This window comes from Eriocheir sinensis, chromosome 67 (genome assembly GCF_024679095.1).
Source record: "Eriocheir sinensis breed Jianghai 21 chromosome 67, ASM2467909v1, whole genome shotgun sequence".
Lineage (NCBI taxonomy): Eukaryota > Metazoa > Arthropoda > Malacostraca > Decapoda > Varunidae > Eriocheir > Eriocheir sinensis.
Window position 1 is genome coordinate 214,939 of NC_066575.1, and position 18,926 is coordinate 233,864.

Here is an 18,926-nt window from a genome sequence, read left to right on the forward strand (position 1 = left end):
AGAGACTACACCACACTAGTTAAACACACACACACACACACACACACACACACACACACACACACACACACACACACACACACACACACACACACACACACACACACACACACACACACACACACACACACACACACGGCCCGGTAGCTCAGTGGATAGAGCGTCTGCCTCACAACCAGAAGGACCGGGGTTCGATTCCGCGGCCGGGTGAATAAGTTGGGTTTATCTTCTTTCACGTGTAGCCTCTGTTCACCTAACAGTGAGTAGGTACGCGACGTAAGGCAAGGAGTTGTGACCTCGTTGTCGCGGTGTGTTGTGTGTGAGTGGTGTCAGTCCTACGGTCCTACCCAAAGATCGGTACTATGAGCTTTGTGCTCTTCCGTAGGGGAACGGCTGGCTGTCTCGAGAGTGACCCGCAGCAGACCAAGAGGTAAATTACACACACACACACACACACACACACACACACACACACACACACACACACACACACCGGAGCACTCCAGCAGAAAGTCAGTCCCCTCTCCCCTTTCCCCTTCCCCTCACACATACGCCTACTGCTTCTTCTTAATTAATACCGTCAAGAAAATATATAAAATAGCCTAGAAAAGCAGTCAGCAGTAATTTCACCAGCGCAAGAACTCAACATTAGAAATATAGAAGTACAGCAAGTCGCAGACTCGTATTATACAACGTTTCGGGCTCATGTTGCGACCGTTTTTGGAGGCCTTTACAAGCAGGTGAACTGAGGCGCCGATGCGTTTAACAATACGGAATTATATAAAGTCATCTCTCCCTCCCATCAGGCCTGTTCACCCGCGCCGTCGCCCTCTCCGGCTGTGCCCTTGCCCCGTGGTCGCTGCAAAGTCGGCCGCTGCACTTCGCCCAAAAGCTCGCGACGGACGTGGGCTGCACTCAGAGCGACACGCGGGCCATGGTGGGCTGCCTCAGGAACACGGACGCGGACTCCATCAACAAGGTCAGCGCCTCGGGAGACTTGAGAACTCCAAGAACCCATTATTGTCTTGTTTTTCTTGGTTTTGTGGCACTACTTTCCATGCAATCTATTTTTATTCTTCCTCCCTTCCTTCTTTTCAATCTTCTTACTTTACTTCACGGTCTCGTCAAGTTTATTCATCGAGGGGAGTGACTGAAATATTCTGGATACGTTCAATAAGATTTGGCAGCGCTATGGCCAGGGAACTCCCCGAGCGGGACCTCCCAAACTGACTTCATGGCTGATTCGGACTTTTTTATAGCACTCCCAAAAGGCTCACCCTCCCTTAACCTCGGCCTGGCTCACCTCCCTTAGAAATACGGCAAGGCTCTACTGTTCCTTGGTTTGCCCTCCGCCCTTCCTTCCCTCCCTTCCTGTGGATACCCGATCGAGAGGCTCACTACACGCTCCCCTAGCCTTGCCGTGCCTCGCTCCCCGCAGGTTCGCGGCGACTCTCCTGTCCCTTGGTTTACTCCCCTCCCGCCCTTCTGTAGACAGGTTTGCCGCCCCTAACCTCGCCTGCCTCGCCTCCTACAGGTTTACGGCGAGAAGTACGTGCAAGACGGACTCTGGCTGGCCTTCGCCCCCGTGGTGGAGGGCGAGCAGCCCGGAGCCTTCCTGCCGCAGCAACCCCGCAGACTTATGGAGCAGGGCCACCTCACGCCCGTGCCGCTGGTCATGACCCTCACGCGGGACGAGGTCACCATCTGGTTCAGTAAGAGTAAGGCGCCTACCTGACCCTTGCCCCAACCCTTTACCATCATCATCATCATCATCATCATCATCATCAGAGAGAGAGAGAGAGAGAGAGAGAGAGAGAGAGAGAGAGAGAGAGAGAGAGAGAGAGAGAGAGAGAGAGAGAGAGAGAGAGAGAGAGAGAGAGATGAGGAAGAAAGAAGGATGAGGAAGGAGAGAGGGTAGGAAGGTAGGGAAGAAAAAGGTAAAAGAAGATGAAGGGAAGAAAGAGGAGATAAGAGAGAGAGAGAGAGAGAGAGAGAGAGAGAGAGAGAGAGAGAGAGAGAGAGAGAGAGAGAGAGAGAGAGAGAATTTTTTTATTGTGGCTTATATTCAATTTCCACTTTTCTCTCCAACTTTTATCTCCAAATTAATTTTCCTTCCGTCAGAGATATCAAAACCGTCCTCCTCTTCCTCTTCGTCCTCTTTCTCTCCCTCCTCATCCTCTTTCTCTTCTTTTCCTTTTTTCTTTGTTATTTTTTCTACGCTGTCTCCTCTTCCTCTTCCTTCCCCTACTCTTTCTTCTTTTTCCTTTTCCTTTATTTGTTTTGTTTTGCTTCGTCTTTTCATCATTTTCCTTCCTTTCACAATCCATTATATCCCTAAATCTTTTGTATTGTTATCACTTATCTTCCTCTTCCTCCTCCTCCTCTTCCTCCTCCTCCATTTCTTGTCAACATTCTCCCTTCATAAAACAAATCCTGGAGTTGCTGCTGTGCATGAGCTCCCAGCAAATAAACAGGGGCTGCCTTTTGTGTGAGGGGGCCTTGATGCCTTCTGTTTATAGCTCTGTGGTAGGAGCTAGATTTCGTTGGTTGTGTGAGAGTCTGCTGAGTCTGCACCGGCACTACCTTTTATACATCCTACCTATCAGAGCCTTACATGGTCCCCCTGTATTTCTAGAGGTGTACTTCGCTTCCTGTTTGTCTCGCTCCTCCTACATGTTCACTCTGTCTTCATATCCCTGTATTCCTTGCCTCCCTAGCTATGTTTACCCTCTGTCTCCGGCCTTGTATTTCAATGGTTTCCCTATTCTGTTTCCTCTGTGTTCCTGATCTCGTATTTCCCTCTATTTCTGGTCCTGCATCTACCTCTATCCATCTATCTGCTTCTATCTACCACAGTTCGGTTCAGTTCAGTAGTAGGCGTGGGATAAGCGTCGGCTCCCACTAGGCTGTTTCTTTAGTTGTGCTGCAATTCCTGTGTTTTTCTGTGTCTTGTTTTTCAGATAGTTTTAATATATTCTTTTCTTTCTTGCTTTCTTTCTTCCGTTGCCCCCTCTATGTCTGACCCCGTACCTCCCCATGACTCGCGCCTCCCCAGCAGGGCAGAGCGACATCACCCTGGAGGACGCCGAGAAGTGGATCGACATGCTCATGCGCCAGAAGTACCCGGCGCTGGAGCCTCTCGCCCTGGCCGCTGTGATGCATGTGGTGCGCGCCTCCTACCTCTACGCCCGCGGACACCTGGCCAACTCCACCGCTACCACCACCGCCACTCCCAGCACCACCATTGATAGCAGTAACAGTAGTAGCAGCAACACCAACACCACTGAAGCTTCAAGTCGATCCATGGCCCTTACCAGAGTCGTGGCCGATGTAAGTATAGTAGTAGTAGTAGTAGTAGTAGTGGTGGTGGTGGTAGTAGTAGTAGTAGTAGTAGGAGGAGGAGGAGATGGAGAAGGAGGAGGAGGAGGAGGAGGAGGAGGAGGAGGAATTGTAGTAGTAGTAGTAGGCTATAAGAAAGAAAGTAATACAAAAAATAAATCATATATGTGTTAATGTTAAAGAGAATAAGCTTTTTTCTTCATTTCCTTGTTTATATACCTATGTTTGACAGTCATAATGATGATAAAAATAATAATAATAACAACAATAATAATAGTAATAATAATAATAATAATAATAATAATAATAATAATAATAATAATAATAATAATAATGTAGGGAGGTGAGTTGTTCCAATCCGTGTGTGTGTTGGTGTGTTTCAGCTGATCTCAGACCTTGGCCTTCGCGTGCCCTGCGTGGAGGAGGCGAGGGTGCTGAGCCGCTGGACCACCATCTACCTCGCAGAGTTCTCCTACTCCTCGCAGGACGACGTGCGTGTGGGCGGCCAGGAGTGGATAGGTGAGGCCAAAATCTAGACCATGGGTGAGGGGGCCGGGACGGGGAGGGACGAAGGACGAAGAGAAGAGAAGGGAAAGGGGAGGGGAGAGAACGTTCTCATTCTGTTTTGTTCTCCTCCATTCACATTTCAGCTGCTTTTTGCTTATTCATGCATGGAAGAAGCAGGGAAGCATACGAGGCTCTCCTCCCGCTTTTCTCCTCCATCCAGCTTTCTTCTGTTTCACTGTGGAGGACAGCTGGCATTTGTGTTATCAAGGATAAAGGAGTAAGAGGACGTGGCTTAGTAAGGGAGGCAGAGTGCAGGGAAGAGGACGGCGGCAGTGTTGAGCTGTTCGTTGTGAGCGTGTTGGTTGTTCGGATGTGTAAGGTGTTTATTAGTCGCCTTAAGGCCGATTTACATCCCTTGTCTTTGTTTGAACATTTAGACAGTCAATCTGCTTGCTGCTGTCGAGGTTTCTGATATGCATTTTGTGTTCACTGTTCACATGACGCGTCACACTAGCGGCGGCAGTCTGTCAGTCCGCCGACACGTCTCGCATTTCTTCTTGAGAGACCCCGGCGGTTTGTTGGGTGCCTACCGTCGACATGACAGGTGGGTGACGGGCGGAGTGCCCGAGGGACAGTGGTACTATACCGTCCGTTTGGTGGCTGGCAGCCGCCGCCTTGCCCATAAAGGTAACTGTATGGCATCGCGAAGGATAGGGTTGTGTTTAGTTATGAAGAGTTGTTTGATAAGACTATGAAACAGTGCTGAGGTAATCTTTATAGAGAGAAGACACGGAAAGTGACAGACGAGGAAATAAACAAAGCAGGTGAGCGTACCGAATGCTTATCAAGCATGAAATGACAAGTGTAATCGAATCGCAGGGTCGTGGTTTTTTTTTTTTTTTACCTTGTGATGCCCACGCAGCAACAGCTGAGTCAACCCCGAATGTCGCTGAATGGCTGTATTGGACTGGCAGGGAATGGCTCGAGTGAATGCACAACACTGACGCGCCAAGCCGTCGAACTGCCGATCGCTGCCACAACGGGTCCCGCGAATCATTCTTCACTTTTATACACGCCCGACGTGACGTACTGGGGCCGTGTGTTCCGTTCCCCTCCTCCTCCTCCTCCTTCCCCCACAGTGCACCCTACTTTGTGTCTCTCCAGGGTCCTACCACGAGAGCGAGCTGCAGTTTGTGTTCGGTCTTCCCTTCCTGGGCCTGGTCAACACCCTCAGGAACACCGAGGACCGCACCGTCGCCGCCACCTTCATGCAGCTCCTGGGCTCCTTCGCGCACACGGGGTACGTCAAGCAACCCCGGCAGGGAGAGGAAGGCAGAAAGGATGGGTTTGTGAAGGGGACAGGGCATGGTTGGGGCTGGCGGTAGGGGAGGAGGGGGGCAATGATTATGTTCATTAAAAATTATAAGAGAAAATGTAATATTCTCACTATTTATCTAAACATCTCCCCCATCCCTTCTACCGTTACTTCTCTCATCTCTCTCCACTCTTCCACTGCTCTCCTCATCTCTCTCCATTTCTCCACCTCTCTCAATTCCCTTCATTCCTTCACTTTGCCCCGTGGCAAAATATATATATATATATATATATATATATATATATATATATATATATATATATATATATATATATATATATATATATATATATATATATATATATATGTTTACTAATCTGTCTATCTATCTACCTACCCACTATCTATCTAGATTTATCTCTATCTATCGATATACGTATCTATCTCTCTGTCCCTTGCAGCGTGCCCAACGTGTCTGGGGTGGAGTGGCCCGCCTACAACCAGTCACACTTGGTCCACCTGCAGATGAGTGACAGTTTGAGTCTGGGATACAACCTCGTGCAGCCAAGGTGCGCACGTTTGTCCGTCTGTCTGTGTCTGTCTGTTTCTTCCTCTCACACGCCAAGCCACACCCAAACTCCCACCCTCCATCACATACCACACCCACACTGAAACCTTACACCCCCCCATTCCCCCCTCTCCTCCAACATACAACACATCATACCACATCACCACCACTCCACCACGTACCACCACCACCACACCACAGTACAGATGTAGAATGTGAGGTGGGTTAATGCACAGATAATGTGACATGAAATGTAAGATGGGGCCAGGAGAAGGAATGGAGCACTTCAAGCGCTGGAGCGTCCCGCTTCTCCCTCTCGCCTGAGGCGACATTCAGCACTTCCAGTCTTATATCCCCATCTCCTCAACACTTTTGTGTAGTGTAAACAATGCGCTCGGAGTGCTCCGTTCCATCTCCTGGACTCATCTTACATTTCACCTCACGTTATCCTAATTTGTGACGGCAAAGCAATACGGCAAAGTTGTATATGCACAAAGTACTTCATATGGCCCTTCACTGTGAGACGGGTGAAGTTCTAGAGTAATACTGGAGTTTCTTTAGTTTTCCAGAAGCTATTTGTTACTGCACTGAATTCAGAGAAATAATATGAAACATGTCAGTATTGAGGAAGAGGAGGAGGAGGAGGACAGGAGGCCAGAAGGTAATAAGGAGAGAGAGAGAGAGAGAGAGAGAGAGAGAGAGAGAGAGAGAGAGAGAGAGAGAGAGAGAGAGAGAGAGAGAGAGAGAGAGAGAGAGAGAGAGAGAGAGAGAGAGAGAGTGATAGAGAGAGAGAGAGAGAGAGAGAGAGAGAGAGAGAGAGAGAGAGAGAGAGAGAGAGAGAGAGAGAGAGAGAGAGAGAGAGAGAGAGAGAGAGAGAGAGAGAGAGAGAGAGAGAGAGAGAGAGAGAGAGAGAGAGAGAGAGAGAGAGAGAGAGAGAGAGAGAGAGAGAGAGAGAGAGAGAGAGAGAGAGAGAGAGAGAGAGAGAGAGAGAGAGAGAGAGAGAGAGAGAGAGAGAGAGAGAGAGAGAGAGAGAGAGAGAGAGAGAGAGAGAGAGAGAGAGAGAGAGAGAGAGAGAGAGAGAGAGAGAGAGAGAGAGAGAGAGAGAGAGAGAGAGAGAGAGAGAGAGAGAGAGAGAGAGAGAGAGAGAGAGAGAGAGAGAGAGAGAGAGAGAGAGAGAGAGAGAGAGAGAGAGAGAGAGAGAGAGAGAGAGAGAGAGAGAGGAAGCTGAGGTAAAGTTAATTGCCATGAGGTTAGTGAGAAAATAAGAGAGAGAGAGAGAGGCATTTTTCCCTGGGCCCTCCCTTTCCTCACCCAGTCTTGTGTTGCTGTGTTTCAGGTTGTGTTTCTGGGAGGAGCTGATCCCCCTCCTGACGCTGTGGCCCATCACCCCTCCCAAGAACGACCCCAGCGGCACCTCCTCCCTCACCCCGCCTCTCCCGCCCTCCTCCCTCACCTTCCTCCTCCTCCTCCTCCTTCTCCTCCACCTCCGACACCACCTCACCTAGTCCTGTTTTTCTCCTTTTCTTGATTTTTTCTTTCTTTTTCCTTTTATTTTTTTCTTTCTTTTTTGTTGTAGTTTTTTGTAGGTTTGTTCATCTCTCTCTCTCTCTCTCTCTCTCTCTCTCTCTCTCAAAAACACACACACTCGATCATGTTTGCGTCTCTTTAGTTGATTCACAGAAAATATAAGATCTGTCTCTTTGAGGAGGTGTCGGCACGGTGAACTGAGGGGCGGAGGAAGAGCATCTTATGGCTGGTGTAAATACTGCTATCAAGGTACAAGAAACTATATATACTGTCGGTGTTCTAAATGGTGTTCTTGGTGTCCGGAGAAGATAGTTTTATAGAAGCGTGGAGCTTAATGTGTTGAGAGTATGTTGTGTATAGGTTTACATTAGTGTTGTAAAGTGTGCACCGACCTGGGTCACATGACGTCCCTTACCCCAATACCTCACGCGGTTTAGCCTATTGGTGTGTCTTGTCGATGAAGGTGTACACTCCGTGTTCCGACCTGAAGAACATCACAAAATGTACCACTGTCGAGGCGAGGTGTTCTGTCATGGCTTTCTTTGCGCCGCAGCATTATTTTACAAGAATGAATGACGTGCAGTAATTACATTTGTATGGCGTAATATGATGCGTTCAAACAAGGTTTTTTTAATATCTCGGGCGCCTGATACTGAACGGAGTGCATTAGTTAGCGATACAATGCCTAACACATCACGCGTTAGAACTGCCACTGAGGTGATTGCCGCGGGTCTCTGCTTAGGAACCTCGTGTGGACTATAATTATGTGTCACGGTGACCCTGAATTCCTGTACAGAATCCTTTATTCTTCCTTCACGACCCAAGGAGCTTTGGGCAGGGCACCGCTGCCAAAAGATATCAGCTGTGCATGTCTTGTATGGTCTCAGGCTGGAAGCAACGTAAACATCACCGCCTGAAGCCTACAGACCATGTACAGAAACTTTAATCTCTGGTTCATTACCCTGAGCCCAGGACACATGGCAGGGCACTGCTGTATCACTCCCTTATATAGAACAAGACTCTCAAGGTGTCTGCGGGTAGTGTCTGAATGGTTTGTGTCTAGGAGAGATCATGAGAGATCCTAAACTTTGTACATACTATTTTTTCTCCTTCGTTCACAACCAGGGGACTTAGGGCTGGGAGCCGCTGTGTTGAGTTCCATTGGTGTGAACGTCTGACTGGTCTGTGTTTAGGAACATGGTATAGGTGTCACAAAGGGCCCAGAATATTATGTACATAAAGCTTATCATTCGTTCGAAACTCTGTATGCGTAACGCCTTAAGGGCCATCATACGATTCATGGGCACTTGTGATGAAGCATGGTGATGGAGGAGACGTGGACAGTGATCATGTAGACATGTGGAGCTCCAGCACTATACTTGCATGCCCTCATTCCAGGCATTCTAGCGTGCTTCGTCACCAAACTTCATGACTAATGTTTAGCGTGTTCGGCTCCTCGTGTGTTCACAGATTGTTTGAGTGGAGTTTCAGGGACTGGCAGGGCATCGCTGTATTGAGCCCTGCCACTGATGCACAGACGCACGGCGCTGCCCTCAAGCGACGCTCCCCACGCCGCAGTGCTGTGTTTCCACCAGCGGCTCGGCAATGCCACGGCTGCCCCGCCTTGCCTGGCTCACTCCTGCACAGCCACTCTTTTCTTGCCACCGCTGACGGGTATACACGGTGTACGACCAGCGCCTCAACTTCAGCCCAAGGTGTCACCACGCAGCACACAGCACTCAGTCCATGCCACCGCCATCGTAGTGAAGCTGGTCGTTGTGGGCAAGACTGGAGGCACAATCTCCTCCCTCCTGTCCCGCACTACAGATGAGAGGAGGCTGGTGGCATTATCGACTCGTGCAGCAATGACCACTGCAATGCCCTCTACAAAAACTTGTGAAAGGATTGAATTACAACTCCAATCAAACCTTCTTTCTTTAATAGGAATTATAGAAGTGAGAGGATTGCAGTTTGAGTATAAACTTTTTTTTTTACAGGAATTTCAATAATAGGAACATCTAGCAGAAATTTGGGAAGTGATAAAATTTCAGCTACAGATTATTTGATTTCTATAACACTAATTTCCCCAACAAAAATTATAACTAATGTCTAATTTGATTCTTAAAACTTGTATCTCTATAACAGGAATGTCTACAGCGGGAATTTTGTAAGCGATTAAAACTATCGTCTGCTTAATCATCCATAACAGGAGTTTGGGAAAAGATCAACTCACTTTTCTTACCTAATTGTTTTTATATGATGGGAGTTGAAGTCAAACATCACACACATGCCCATCCACTGTAAATAGTGACTCTGTAAATTTGTATGTACGATTACTATGCTGTACTATGCATATGCCACAGTATTAGACTATAATACATCATTACTACCTATCACCTTGGCTCGTGTTTTCTTTCGTCTTCTGTTTGCTTATTTATGTATTTATGTATATGAAGATGTCTTGGCAACTAGGTGATGATCCTGCCTTGTGTGTGTGTGTGTGTGTGTGTGTGTGTGTGTGTGTGTGTGTGTATGCTGAGGGGATGCACTATTGTTGAGTATGGCTCTCAAAATGTACACACGTCTTTCATATCTTTCCCAGCGCTCGCACACACACACACACACACACACACACACACACACACACACACATCAGTAAAGTCTTTTTCCCAATCATGATTTTGCCAGATAACAAAATGAAGACAAATGAAGTCAACTTTAATCATCACAGAGGAATTATTTGAATCATTGCTACCTAGACTAGACATTAACATTATTTGTCTTAAGTAACATTATTACTGCCACAACAACAGCAACAACAACAACAACAATGACAACAACAACAACAACAACAACAACAGTATCTACTTCTACTACTACTACTACTACTACTACTACTACTACTACTACTACTTCTACTTCTACTACTACTACTACTACTACTACTACTACTACTACTACTACTACTTCTACTACTACTACTGCTATTAATAATAATAATAATAATAATAATAATAATAATAATAATGATAATAATAAAAATAATAATAATAATAATAATAATAATAATAATAATAATAATAATAATAATAATAATAAAAATAATAACAATAATGCAACTAAATGGGGAACAGAGGAGAGGCGACACAGCAGATGCAGAGGTAAGGTCATACATGGGATTGTAAATATTCTTGAAGAAAAATAAATAGATCAGTTTAGAATTGCGCGTGGCAGGGTGATCCGAGCTGGCAGACCTGCACACCTAGGCCTTGGTGTTACTGCCCATGTGGGCTACAGGTGATTACTTCCGGTACTCAATGACTTCCGATGGTCAGAAGGGAGAAAGACGCCAACCTTTTCCTGACTGCCCTATGGGAGGGAGGTGCCGGACGGTATTAACTAATGGGTAAAGCCGCGTCCACACGAGGCGACTCATGAGGCTCCGCCTCACGGGTGTGTGTGTGTCCACACTGTTTCCATGGCTGCCTCATCCTGCCTCGCGAGTCATAATGTTTGTTTTTTTCACCTGCTAGCTGCAGAGGTGCTGCTTCAGAATATCAATAAGTAAAAGAGTGTTGCTCCGTGTCCACTCCACGTTGTCATCAACGTTTTCAGCCATGTTACTGAGCAGCGCGCAGCCGATGTTGCCCCGTCCATAAGTCTAGCCTCATGCCCCCAAAATGCCTCTCGCCAGAGTTGCCGCCAGCCGCCTCATGCACCTCCGTTTTTATTGTTTTTCTGAGTCCGGGTGCACGAATAGCCTCATGAGTCGCCTCGTGAGGCTTATGTTCCGTGCATCCTCTCCTCTCAGAGCCTAGTGATGGGGACGCCGGGCGGGACTGATGGATAATGCTCCGCCGTTACAGTGAAGTCACTTCTTGCATAACGAAACCTGATTGCCAGGCACCCAAGATTTATGGTCCGCTGCCCCGCCGACCACTGCAAGCTAGTGTTTTAAATATTATCATGAGGACCAATGTAGTACACCCCAAGCTCATCTGAAGAATGGAATAATTAATACATAAATCCTACATAAGCTACACGAGGAGTAAATTCAGCTCGCACTCTCCTCTACAGCTTGAATGGTGGTGAATGACATTTTTATGGTAAACTTTTATTCTAATGATGAAAAAGTGGCTAAAAATAATAGCAGTACTACAGTGGTAATAAAGGTCATATCGAGATCATTAGTTTTCTTTCGTAGGTGTTGGTGGTCAGTCAGGGGCACAGGGCATCACTGGGCCGTGGTGGACATATTGACTAAGCAAGCAGAGACATTTTTACTGGGTGTAGGATCCACATCAGAGGCGTTACAAAGACCTCATCAGCATGCGTGTAATGGCCCAAGGTGGACGGATCCATTATATAGCCAAGCGTGAGGGCAGGTGCAGGGACTGTACTGTGACTGGCCCTGTGCACAATTACGGCTCACTTACAAATAATCCCAGATCACATCAGGTATCAAGTAGTACATTAGACAGGGATTCCTTCCCACAAATTCCCCCTTCACAGGTACTCTGTGGTGTGCAGGAAGTCCCCTGGTATGGGTGGGTGGGTGATGGCGGATGCAGTTCAAAGTTGGCGGGACGGTCAGCTTACGGTGTTGGCCGCGAGGCGTCGAGGCTGTGAGATGGGCTGGGATGTGAATGGGAGGATTGCAAGGACAGAGAGGGAATGGATGCTGCTGCTGCTGGGACTGAGTGATGAAGCAAATGATAGAATTATAGAAGCCATGAAGGGTTTTCTGGAAAAGATGTGGTGTGCAAGAAATAGGGAATTGGAAGATTTGTAATGGATACTGCTTGTGTTGTTTTATTTTTACAGGGTGTGCCGATACGAAAGCCTGACTCTCCAACGGGTCACCTGTACAGCAAGAGCAAGAGCAAACTTGAAAATGTCCGTCAGCACTGGTACGTAGCCCTTCCGTTCCGTGACTCGCCAGTGTGGAGGTTATGGTGTGAGGTTTGTTGTGCCCGGTGCCTGCCTTGCCCCGGGCCGCTTGCTGGCGTACTAGGGGAGGCGTGGCGGGCAGGGTGTGGGCACGGCAGGCGTGTGCTGGGCCGAGGCGTCGCTACGGGGGGAGGAGAGGGTGGCTGCAGCACCTTTGTCTCCTCAGCCAGGGCGCCCCGCCACGCCAGGACACGGGGCTGGCAGGGCGTCCAGCCCCGCACCACAGCCACGCCCTGCGCCACACGCCCCGCCTCGGGGCGCGGCCGTCGGTACTGTGTGTTGAGGCAACGTCCCTCAAAAACGCTGAGGCGGCGGCGCAGGGTCGGCCAGCAGCCAGGCAGGGCAGGGCGGGCGAGGAGGCCACGAGGAGGGGCAGGGGCCACATGCTGGAGCACATTACCGGGGGCAGGGAACACAGTGGAGCATGTCACGGGGGCACGGCCTGGCGTGTCCTGCTGAGGGGCTCGGCAACACCTGCTGCACGCCAGGCTGACCCTGCTTGTCGGGGCTGGGTCTCCGTCGGACGTTCATGTTTATTCACTTATCTTCCTGGACCCCTAAGGTGGGTCAAGTGGGGAAAAGACCTTCATTAGGAGATTCATGTAAATTCACCTATATTTTACTTTCCCTTGAAGGGGTCATTAGGTGGTCCATATATATTCACCTGTTTCAGTTACCCTAAAGGGGGTCGTATATGAGCCAATTAGGGTTAATAAGGAGGTAAAGGTAGCCACCTAGCACAAGATCAATACTGCCATGTGTTACATGACATGATATTTCTCTGAATGTATTGCTGCAACTAATGTAATAGCTTCTGGGCCGTATTGTTAATGGTATGCATAAAATTTTACAAGTGCACCAATCTCACCGGCAGAAAATAGTTTTTGTTTTGGTAGTTTTGGGTGTTTAACTCCTTCGTTACCAGGACTCGCCCCTGCTCCCACGCTAACCCCCATCTGCCAAGCCGGATTTTTCTGTCCGCGCAACTTGAAAATAGAGGTGTTTGTCATTCAAGATTACATGCAGCCATGTCTGACTCATCAACCCTGATCTCCTCGCTGCTGCTCACATCAGGAAAATTTTCAATCACAGGCAGGAGACGCCATAGTTGAGATAGCCTTGGACAGTAACGCGAGTGTGACGCACGGGGGCTACGTACTGAGAGCGAGAGGGGCTGGCAAGGCTGCCACTCAAGGCCGCATGGCTTAGGTGTCAACAGCAGTTTTTTTTCCAACATAGTATATTCTATACGATACAGACAAAGGTATGTAGTATATTCTATATGATACAGACAAAGGTATGTATATAGAAACATAAAAAAAAGAGTTAGAATAGCCAAAGTAAACAAATGGATGTAGTTGGCACTTATTAGTGTCTCTTTAGAGTGCCGTACGGGATGGCATGACGTCATTGCATGGATGCCATAGGCCACAATATGAGGGCTTGCCTATACATGCTGAACCGAGTTTTGGTAAGGCTCCATACACCCTGAACTAATGATGTTGTACACATGTACAACATTGGTTCCTCAGCCAAACTTTAGTTACCTACGTTGTACGCATGTACAACATTTCGGAAATCCGGTAACGAAGGGGTTAATGAAATAATCTGCTAACTATTTGTCACGAATCATTAAGTGATGGACTTTTCAATGCTTGCTGTACACCCGCTGTCACAGCCGCAAAATAGCTCGCAAAGAGAGGTTCAATTTGCTTACTCTTTCTATATTTCGCTCACCACTCAGAAAGATCACAAGTGGACAAGCAAACAGGCAAATTAATGTTTTTCCTGCCAACCTGGTGTGTTGATAGCTGGTGACTGATTTTACTCATACAAGACTAACTAAGACTCAACCCAGTAAAGTATGCTGACCAAAGTAGTGACCCAGACCCAACAAAGAGTGATGTAGCCTCAGCAAATAACATTCCCCCCCCCCCTTTCCCACTCCCTTCCTGCCGTTATCCTTGAGGGACTGATATGTTTTGTTTCAGGCATGGCCAACGGAACCAACAAGCCAGGCTACATCAACAGCTTTGTGTCCTTTCTGGAGGGCTCAGCAGACCCTGATGACCCTGCTGCCGTGCCTGGAGGTATGTGCTTGTAGAGAGGCGGCATGCTGCTAGAAAAAGTGGGCGTATAGAACTGGGATATTGCATAGTGTTTTCTGTCCACATAAAAAGTAAGAAAATGCTGTGCATAATCTTATGAAAGATTTTAAAGCTTTAGAAGAAACAACAACAGCATGCCATTACCAGTTGCAGATTCTTTGTTTTCTCTGCAGCAGAAGATGAGTTAGAGGAGGAAGAAATTTTGTACCCTTGCCAGTTGAGGATTCTTTGTTTTCTCAACAGAGGATGAGTTTCTTGAAGAACTGGACATAAAAAGTGAGATCAAGGAGGAGATTGGGTTAGATCCCCTGGAGGATGAGATCACCCCCACAGACCACACCCCGGCCAGTCCCCAAGCCACCGATGGGGACAAGCAAACAGGCAAATTAATGTTTTTCCTGCCAACCTGGTGTGTTGATAGCTGGTGACTGATTTTACTCATACAAGACTAACTAAGACTCAACCCAGTAAAGTATGCTGACCAAAGTAGTGACCCAGACCCAACAAAGAGTGATGTAGCCTCAGCACATAACATTCCCCCTTTCCCCACTCCCTTCCTGCCGTTATCCTTGAGGGACTGATATGTTTTGTTTCAGGCATGGCCAACGGAACCAACAAGCCAGGCTACATCAACAGCTTTGTGTCCTTTCTGGAGGGCTCAGCAGACCCTGATGACCCTGCTGCCGTGCCTTGAGGTATGTGCTTGAGAGGCGGCATGCTGCTAGAAAAAGTGGGCGTATAGAACTGGGATATTGCATAGTGTTTTCTGTCCACATAAAAAGTAAGAAAATGCTGTGCATAATCTTATGAAAGATTTTAAAGCTTTAGAAGAAACAACAACAGCATGCCATTACCAGTTGCAGATTCTTTGTTTTCTCTGCAGCAGAAGATGAGTTAGAGGAGGAAGAAATTTTGTACCCTTGCCAGTTGAGGATTCTTTGTTTTCTCAACAGAGGATGAGTTTCTTGAAGAACTGGACATAAAAAGTGAGATCAAGGAGGAGATTGGGTTAGATCCCCTGGAGGATGAGATCACCCCCACAGACCACACCCCGGCCAGTCCCCAAGCCACCGATGGGGAGAACACTAACAGCTCCGAGGCCACCAGCATGAGCGAGGCCGGCGACACTTCCCGGGCTGGCCACCGCAACGTAGCACGCCGAGGCAAGCGCAAGAAGGGAACAGCAAGCAGGGATGCAAGTAAGGAAGGCAGGGGCTGAGGCTTAGGGAGGGAAGGGAATTTAGCAGCCAGACCAAGACCTTCGGCTTGGTTGCACAATCATTTTAGCTGCAGTAAAATTGTAGAACATAATATTCTATCTTTTCTTTACACAATATCTGCACCATGACTTATTAAGTAAAAAAGTTAAATGCAGGGGTGTGGAGTCGGATTTTCAAAACTCCGACTCCGACTCCGACTCCAGTAAATTTAAATGTTGCGACTCCGACTCCGACTCCGGCTCCAGTAAATTTAAATGTTGCGACTCGACTCGATCCGACTCCAGTAAATTTAATTTAAATCGACTCCGACTCGACTCCGACTCCAGGATTTTTTGACTTCGACTCCTGCTTTTTTTTTTTTTTTTTTTTTTATATATATATATATATATATATATATATATATATATATATATATATATATATATATATATATATATATATATATATATATATATATATTTTTACCATCCTTGGATATCACTTAGCAATTATCCTCCATGATAGAATTAAATATACACATTAGCTCATGCAAAACACCATAAAATATGGCAAAAGGGATACCTGTACTATCTGTTGTCAGGGTGGTTGTTGCGGCATGTACCGCCCTCCTTCCTTAAGGTATATCCTCAAGAAAATACAAAATAAAAAGCATGAAAAAATATTAAAAATACCAATATTCCTCAAGAGACTGTTTGATTGGACATATCTTCCAAAACGTCAATTTCTCCCAATTTGTAAGAATCTCCATGAAGTGAAATCTTTACTAAAAAAATTAGCACGTAAAGGAGTCGGAGTCGCTCATATTTTTACCGACTCCGACTCCGACTCTGACTCCAATTCCGACTCCGACTCCGACTCCAATTCCGACTCCGACTCCGGCCAAAAGTAGCCGACTCCTCGACTCCGACTCCGACTCCGACTCCACACCCCTGGTTAAATGTACTATCAAAACTTCTTTTTGCCTGCGATGTTTCTTTTATTGTTTATGGTAAATAGGCAGTCCAAGGACATGCCAAGATGCTGCTCCTACAGAGGCAATCAAAGAAGTTAATCATATAATATTGATTTTCTTGATATTAGAATGTTTATGATTTCAGTACTGTACCATTTGCACTCTTTATAAGCTTGTAATATCGGATCACCCACCAGACGCGACACCCCCAAGGGAGAACCTTTGCAGATCCTCCCGCCCAGTCAAGCGTTATGGTAACATTGACCCTGAGTCTGATGGCATGGCCGACTCAGACCCAGAGTTCTTTGTTTTCTCAACAGAGGATGAGTTTCTTGAAGAACTGGACATAAAAAGTGAGATCAAGGAGGAGATTGGGTTAGATCCCCTGGAGGAGGAGATCACCCCCACAGACCACACCCCGGCCAGTCCCCAAGCCACCGATGGGGAGAACACTAACAGCTCCGAGGCCACCAGCATGAGCGAGGCCGGCGACACTTCCCGGGCTGGCCACCATAGCGTAAGTGCCTTGAGGCAAGCCGAGAAGGAACAACAAGCAGGGATGCAAGTAAGACAAGGCAGGGCTGAGGCTTAGGGAGGGAAGGGAATTTAGCAGCCAGACCAAGACCTTCGGCTTGGTTGCACAATCATTTTAGCTGCAGTAAAATTGTAGAACATAATATTCTATCTTTTCTTTACACAATATCTGCACCATGACTTATTAAGTAAAAAAGTTAAATGTACTATCAAAACTTCTTTTTGCCTGCGATGTTTCTTTTATTGTTTGGTAAATAGGCAGTCCAAGGACATGCCAAGATGCTGCTCCTACAGAGGCAATCAAAGAAGTTAATCATATAATATTGATTTTCTTGATATTAGAATGTTTATGATTTCAGTACTGTACCATTTGCACTCTTTATAAGCTTGTAATATCGGATCACCCACCAGACGCGACACCCCCAAGGGAGAACCTTCGCAGATCCTCCCGCCCAGTCAAGCGTTATGGTAACATTGACCCTGAGTCTGATGGCATGGCCGACTCAGACCCAGAGTTCCACCTCAGTGACTCAGACGATGACCCAGACTTCAATCCAGTTGATAAGAAGGTGAGCAAAAGAGGTGGAAGTTTTTTTCACCTGGGAAGGCACACAACTCTTTAGTTTTTCACATTTTCTCCATTATTCTCAAAGGTATTTTAATTTCCTTGGAATAGTTATAAAGCACATTAAATTCTATATCCTGTCCACTGACTCAATTTGAATAAAAGGTGGAGTAGTCACCATGACTGCAACTCCTCTATATATTGGGAAATAAGAATAATCAAGCTTTGTTCAAGATGTGTTTATGCATTACTGAAAGAGTTTGCTGCAAGAAGGAGATAGGAGGGCGATTCCAGAGTTCAATATTGTCAGTTCACTCAAGTCTGAGGTGAGCAAAATCATTCCCTGGCAACCTGTAGCTGCATGGTGTGTCCAATTTCGTAGATACTGTATGCTTGCCTGTGCATAGTAAACAGCAGTGGCGGCTCGTCAATAGGGACTGTGAGACTGCAGCCACCCCAGTGGATTTCTTGGATTCACGAAAATAATGTTAATTTATTTATGTTTGACTATCATTCACATGAAACACCCAATCTCATATATTTATATGAAAAAAATACTGCAAAACAATGAAGAAGTACGTAAATTATTTACGATTTAATGATAAGCGCGGAGGCAGCAGGAGAGAGATACAGATATAGAGAGAGAAAGGGGGGGAGGCTTCCCGCGCGGTATGGAGAGTGTGGACTGCCTCCCACGCAGTCTTGTCTCAGCTGTTGTTGTGGGGAGGTATGTGTTCTTGCGTCGCTCTTATTTTCGATCGTGTTTTTCAATTTGCCAGGGATGATTTTAAAATATTATTGATAGTGATGGCTTGTGCTCAATTTTAATTATCGTTGATGGTATAAAATCACAGAAACATCGTATAAAATAGTATTTTTCGGTATTTTTTTTTACTCGTACACCAGTCTCGAGATGGCTTTACTTACCCTTCTCATCTGATAGAGCTTTTCATCCTGAGTAATTTGAACCCCATATATACCCACCGCAAATTATTTATTATGTTGACAGTGATTTTTAAAGATTTACCTATTTCAGGCAAACGCCCATTTGGGCAGGCTAGGTTACTATCGAGTGGCTAGGTTACTATCGAGTGGCTAGGTTACTATCGAGTGGCTAGGTTACGATCGAGTGGCTAGGTTACTATCGAGTGGCTAGGTTACGATCGAGTGGCTAGGTTACTATCGAGTGGCTAGGTTACTATCGAGTGGCTAGGTTACGATTGAGTGGCTAGGTTACTATCGAGTGGCTAGGTTAGTAAGGTTACGATCCAAGGTCTTAATGATCTTTAGTTTCGTTTCCCGTAGGAAATTCCTATGGCTGCGTGTACTGTGAGTGTGTGC

The 18,926-nt window shown here is 46.6% G+C and overlaps 2 protein-coding genes across 18 annotated transcripts in view; both read left to right on the forward strand.

Annotated features, from left to right (window-relative positions):
* The window catches only part of LOC126987886 (cocaine esterase-like), a 70,995-nt gene that overhangs the window by 37,576 nt on the left and 14,493 nt on the right, over positions 1 to 18,926 (forward strand). For 2 of the 8 annotated variants that reach the window (XM_050845365.1, XM_050845360.1), the window contains exons 5-10: positions 807 to 979; positions 1,535 to 1,718; positions 3,056 to 3,330; positions 3,723 to 3,858; positions 5,011 to 5,146; positions 5,623 to 5,730. In XM_050845365.1, the coding sequence (XP_050701322.1) occupies positions 807 to 979; positions 1,535 to 1,718; positions 3,056 to 3,330; positions 3,723 to 3,858; positions 5,011 to 5,146; positions 5,623 to 5,730 (1,012 nt within the window). Of the gene's footprint in view, positions 1 to 806; positions 980 to 1,534; positions 1,719 to 3,055; positions 3,331 to 3,722; positions 3,859 to 5,010; positions 5,147 to 5,622; positions 5,731 to 7,065; positions 9,658 to 18,926 lie in introns of those variants that run through there. The other 6 variants (XR_007741256.1, XM_050845364.1, XM_050845367.1 and 3 more) reach the window with 6 other exon arrangements.
* The window catches only part of LOC126987887 (glutamine and serine-rich protein 1-like), a 42,397-nt gene continuing 34,935 nt past the window's right edge, over positions 11,465 to 18,926 (forward strand). For 4 of the 10 annotated variants that reach the window (XR_007741260.1, XR_007741259.1, XR_007741257.1 and 1 more), the window contains exons 1-4: positions 11,465 to 12,166; positions 14,198 to 14,296; positions 15,268 to 15,513; positions 17,432 to 17,589. Coding sequence is in view for 1 of the 10 variants with exons in the window: in XM_050845368.1 (XP_050701325.1) it covers positions 12,151 to 12,166; positions 14,198 to 14,296; positions 15,268 to 15,513; positions 17,432 to 17,589 (519 nt within the window). In the remaining 9 variants the exon portion in view is untranslated. Of the gene's footprint in view, positions 12,167 to 12,224; positions 12,769 to 12,797; positions 13,471 to 14,197; positions 14,297 to 15,267; positions 15,514 to 17,431; positions 17,590 to 18,926 lie in introns of those variants that run through there. The other 6 variants (XR_007741264.1, XR_007741263.1, XR_007741265.1 and 3 more) reach the window with 6 other exon arrangements.